Source organism: Sinocyclocheilus anshuiensis, unplaced genomic scaffold (genome assembly GCF_001515605.1).
Source record: "Sinocyclocheilus anshuiensis isolate Anshui unplaced genomic scaffold, SAMN03320099.WGS_v1.1 scaffold267, whole genome shotgun sequence".
NCBI classification, from domain to species: Eukaryota; Metazoa; Chordata; class Actinopteri; order Cypriniformes; family Cyprinidae; genus Sinocyclocheilus; species Sinocyclocheilus anshuiensis.
Window position 1 is genome coordinate 2,379,298 of NW_015552637.1, and position 5,480 is coordinate 2,384,777.

Here is a 5,480-nt window from a genome sequence, read left to right on the forward strand (position 1 = left end):
AGCGCGCAGTGTCACGTGTCAAAACAAACAACACGTGCTGTTAGTGATTTCCGCCTCTAGAGGCCGCTCTCGTACTGTATAATGGCAGCGGACCCTTCTCAGCCACTCCAGCAACCCGGAAAACTATCGGCATTGATTTTTGCCGATAACCGATAGTTCCGCCAATCAACTATCGGTGCCGATTAATCGGCAAAACCGATGAATCGGTCGACCTCTAGAAATGTAGCAGTTCTTGTTTGTTTTAAAAGCATACTGTATGTAAATCTAGCGGCTCATTTGATTTTATGTATTTGGATTTGCTGAAAAGATGTATTATTATTTTAAAATATTTTAATGTATTATTTTTGTGTTAAAAGGAGAGTTCACCCAAAAATAAAAATTCTGTCATCATTTACTTACCCTCAAGTTATTTCAAACCTGTATGGAATTCTTTCTCCCCGCTGAAAACAAAATATGACATTTTGAAGAATGTGGGTAACCAAGCAGTTGATAGTTCCCATTGACTTCCATAGCATTATTTTTCTATACTACCTACATTATTCAAATATCTTTTGTGTTCAGCAGAAAAAAGAAACTCAGACAGGTTTGCAACAACTTGAGCGTGAGTAAAATTTCATCTTTGGGTGACCACCATCTTTTGAAATGGTAACTTAAAAAAAATTAATTAATTAATTAATAAATAAAAAAAACTTTGATAATGTGCAAAGCTAAGTCCAATGTTTTGAAAAAAGAAAGGGGTGTAGCGCCTCAAAATTGCATCGCACACACAAGCATCATGGCTCAATTTAACAGGCATTAAGCAGATTTCTGTCAGCGTGTGTCAGATTTCAGGAAAGCCCATGAGCATTTGTTGCCGCTGTGGCTTCCAGTGTCTGTACCTGCTGTCTTGGATTCTCCTCCCTCACTCTCTTCCTCTTCCTGCGGCTCAGATTTTTCTGTAGTCTCATTCTTTTCCTTCTCTGTCTCTGTCGGCTTTTCCGCAGACTCGCTGGGCTTCTCTGCTTCATCCTTTGACTCCGCCTGCAACAGATGAGATGGGGAATGGCGAGACGTGAGTCAGACAGTATGAGACAACTGAAATGCAAATGAAGCGATGGTACAGATGACTGTATAGAAAGTGAACTTGGAAGAACTAGACTCAATATAGAGAGGCGCATTGCAAGGAATCCCAACAATGCTGGGAAATGATAAATCACTTCTGATCTGATTCTAAACAATCCATAAACATGACTTAGTAGCAAATACAAAGGACTACTGGTGGTATGGCCATATCTGACCTTATCAGGCTGGGAATCCAAGTCAGTGTCCATCTTCTCAGTCTCTGTAGGTTCTGCGAGTAAAGGGAAAAAAATAGATTAAAACATCAAATGCAATGTGGTAGAGTGCATTGGACAAAAAGAAACCTAAAGGCAAATATATATATATATATCTTGGAAAGCACCTCAGCTGCAGTAAAACACTGTTTTTGGCACAAATTTATTTTTATGAGATTGTCAATAAGTCCCTCTTAATGCGGCCCATAACTGCCTAAAAAGCATGTTTTTTTTGTTTTGTTTTTTAAAGTAACCTCACACAAAGGCTGCATTTACTCGGTCAAAAACACAGTAAAAAGCAATACTGTAAATTATTACTGAATTTACATTACCTTTTGAATATTACATTTTGTATTATTATAATTTTAAATAACTGTTTTCTGTTTTAATACATTTCAAAATGTTATTTTGTGATACAATGTCCCATCTTCAGCATCAAACGATCCTTCAGAAATAATTCTATGATGATTTGATGGTCAAGAAACATTTCTTACTATCTATGCTGAAAATGTTGATATTTTTGTAGAAACCATGATTTGAAAACCACTTTTCATGCATTTAATTAAATTATATATTTATGTCAAAAGTCTTTACTGTCACTTTTTGATCAATTTAATGCAGCCTTGTTACATTAAGATATTTCTTTAAAAAAAAAAAATCTGACTGACCCCAAACTTTTCAACAGCAGTGCACATGTGAGGGGAAAATTGTGTATGAAATGTAGCCATAGTGGACAATGAAGTATCAGTGTGAACACAAACAAATGCATTGAAAAGTCAAACTACAGAGCCTGACAGCACACAGAAGGCAAAAAACACAAAACAAAATGAACCAGCCATTAAGGAAGAGTACAGCATGACCAAGTGAGTGAATGACCTTATGAACAGGCATTAGAGCATCAGAGCTGAACAAAGAGTTGTGGCGTTGGAGCCTTTAATAAGGTATGTGTGGCAAAGCCTGCACTGGCACACCATGTCACACTAGGTCACTCCACTGACCCAGTTTCAACCCCTCCCACATCTGTGCCCCATCTGCTAACGCTGCATAAAGCCATCGGCACGCTGCCTCTGGTGTTGTGCTGTCTCACAATTAATGTATTATTCAAGGTCTATAAAGTTTAGAAAGGTGTGTAGGTGAGATTTTATATATTCTTTTTTATTTGATTATTTTTTTTTTTGATTTTATTTACATGCACAGCTGATCAGGGTCATTGGGTTTGTCTATTAGTCCAGAAGTACTGATCTGATGCCACCTGGTGGAAGCAGCTAGAACTACACAGGAACAATTAGCAAGATGGAAAACCCACCCATCACAGCTGTTGATGAGTTTTCCTAATTTCACTGCATGCAAAATTACCCGTCTTCTCTGGTTCCTCAGGAGCTGTACCGGCAATGCCACTGTTCTCCAGGCCGAACGCAGGGTCTACTTTTCCTGTGCTGCGTGCGGCTTCCTGTACCTTCTTCACATGAGCCTCCACCAGCTCTGTGGGAACTTCCTCACGCACACGTGAGAACTCCTCTACAAATGTAATGGACAGAAAAACCATCTTAAAATACAGACAATAACACACAATGTTGTTTGTTGTGAGCTATTAAAGTTCCAGAACCACTTTATTTTGCAATGCAGAAGCTCTGAATGTGCAAGACTTCCAATTTCTTAGACAGTTGACACTAGAACTAGAAGAATAACCGGTTTTGTGCTACAAACAAGTTTATCTATGATTACAATAATTTGACGTTATATAAAACTAGGGCTATTGATTCCACAGGTTAATTTGGGGAAAATAATAACAGAGATTATATTTTTTCCCCAAATATCTGACCTATTGCAAATGTGAAACTGATTTCACACAACAGTTCAATAAATAAATTAACACTGTACATTTTAGACAGCATTGTCAGACTCAGTATAGTGATTTTTTTCTCAATTTCAGCAACGGAAACACTTCCGAACAAAGCCACAGCGGTGTTACAATACTGAATGAATAAGCTTTTTTTTTTACGTATTGAGTGAGCCAATGATTCAAGCCAGTCACTTGCTAAGTTTCTGAATGAATCAGTGGGCTGAACTAAACTGTTAAATGAATAAACGACTCACTCATTAAGACAGTGATTTGCCGCCACCAACTTGCAGTTTTAGTTTCATATTTAGAGTGTCATTCCAATGAAAAAAATAATTTTATATTTCAATATTAAATGTTTAAATCCCATTCATGACCATTTAAAATCCATTAATTTATAGCATTATGTATCAATTCATTCATGCTACCTCTGAACAGTTTGGCTAAATACCTAAATGCCACTTCAAATGCAGCTTCGGAAAAGAATGATATGGTCACATTGTAGCCTTAAAAGTTTCTGTAATAAATTCTGTTGAATCAAAATAAGCCTAACACTCTTTTTTTTGTAATGTCGATTCATTGCTTTTCTCATTTAACACAATGATGACTTCATCTTTTGGGGGTAATTTCTCACCCCAAACTGATGTGCAATTAATGACACCGGAAGCCCAGCACATTGAAATTACAAATGGCTACATTCTCTCTTACATAAAAAAAAAAAAGGTGGATACACCAAAACTTGACAACATACCCAAAGCTGCTTTGGCAGCAGCCGCCGCCACACGCGGGTCGACCACAGAGGCAAGGAATGCAACAGTGCTCATGACAGGATTTCCTGATTGGCTAAAGGGGATCGGCTGGTAAGCCAAAGGGCCTAGTGAGGCTTCAGAGCTCTCCAGGTATTGATCCTCTATGGGCAGCCGCAGGAAGTGCAAGATGCACTCATCTTGTGTACGGCTGCCCACGTGCTCAGAAACCTTATTCCAGTCATCCTTATACATCTCCAGAGCCTGGAATGGTTAATTCAAAATATATTATTAAAACAAACTGGTATGAAAGGAGAATCCTGAGTTTATGATGCCCACTGATTCAGATCTCACCTCCAACAGAAGCAATGTTTCTTGCTCAGTCCACTCTCTCCCACCTGCAGCCCCTTTACCCTGTAAGGCAAATGATTACATCAAAAAACTATGGGGAAAAAAAAGCATTGACAACTAGGTCTAGTATTAGGTGACTTGCCTTGGGATTCTTCTTTGAGTAAATATCTGTACGGAGGCCAAAGTTCTGCAGGTCAGTTGGCTTGTCTTTGCCCTTCTCTGGGAAGTTCAGCATCTGCTGAGCAGGGGGAACCTGGGATGAAAAGCAAAGACTATTGCAACTGTTTCACAAGAAAGCTTGTGCCTTCTGAGAATTAAAAGGGAAGTCACCCCAGTCTCACCTGTGGAGGGCGGTGGTGCAGCGGCACCAAGCCAGAGGGAGTATCAGTCAGAACATTGAAATGTGGGGTTGGTGGAGGGCCCATGGGAAGGGGTCTGCTCTCAGAATCAACCTGATAGTTCACCAGCCCCCACTGCTCCAAAAAGGCATGCACTCTGGGGGAAAAAAGACAACACTGAATGCAAGGCTCTCTGCATAATATTCTAATAAATTCTGAAGGTAAATGAAAATTCTGACCTCATGACTGCACAGACATCTCCGGTGAGGTTTCTCCTGCAGGAGGTGGAGGTCAGGTACTCCTGAGGATTCAGCCGGTATGTGTCAATCATGAAGTTACGATAAGCCAGATAGCTAAGGAAGAGGCAATAAACAAAGTATGAAAGTTGAGAAAGAAAATGTGAATTAAATTTTAATGTGAATTAAATGTGCAAACTTACATCTCTGGAGTCTTCGATTTGTTTTTGCCATTGAAGAACTCTGGCAGGGCACGCCTCTCAATTTCATGTATACTGGGAAAAAAAGAAAAGAAAAATGTGAATGCACAACGACATTCCCAACTAAGAAAAGGTAGAGTAGGCTTTTTCAGGATTGAACTGAGAAAATCTAGACAAATATCATACATATGATATTTTTCATTAAGTTGGAACGGCATTTTTTTTTTAATTATTTATTTTTACCTTTAAAAAAAAAAAAAAAAAAAAACCTTCCAGCTTAAAAAAAAATTTTTCTCTAACCCGCACTGTTTGTCTAATACAGGGTTTCCCAACCGGGTTGCCGTCAGTCGAGAGCAGGGTGCAGTGTAAAAAAATCATTTTTTAATATTTTTAAATCGCTAAAATGTTCAAAAAAAGCATCTATTATATAATATCCATTTCTGATGTCGCAAAATT

General features: G+C 38.6%; 1 protein-coding gene across 2 annotated transcripts in view; it reads right to left on the reverse strand.

Moving 5' to 3' along the window:
* Positions 1 to 5,480, reverse strand: part of LOC107666814 (SWI/SNF complex subunit SMARCC1-like) — a 19,058-nt gene that overhangs the window by 6,015 nt on the left and 7,563 nt on the right. For both annotated transcript variants that reach the window (XM_016458270.1, XM_016458269.1), the window contains exons 15-23: positions 5,028 to 5,099; positions 4,828 to 4,941; positions 4,592 to 4,745; positions 4,393 to 4,503; positions 4,254 to 4,313; positions 3,905 to 4,163; positions 2,670 to 2,831; positions 1,278 to 1,330; positions 879 to 1,020 (exon numbers count right to left, since the gene is read on the reverse strand). In XM_016458270.1, the coding sequence (XP_016313756.1) occupies positions 879 to 1,020; positions 1,278 to 1,330; positions 2,670 to 2,831; positions 3,905 to 4,163; positions 4,254 to 4,313; positions 4,393 to 4,503; positions 4,592 to 4,745; positions 4,828 to 4,941; positions 5,028 to 5,099 (1,127 nt within the window). The remainder of the gene's footprint in view (positions 1 to 878; positions 1,021 to 1,277; positions 1,331 to 2,669; positions 2,832 to 3,904; positions 4,164 to 4,253; positions 4,314 to 4,392; positions 4,504 to 4,591; positions 4,746 to 4,827; positions 4,942 to 5,027; positions 5,100 to 5,480) is intronic.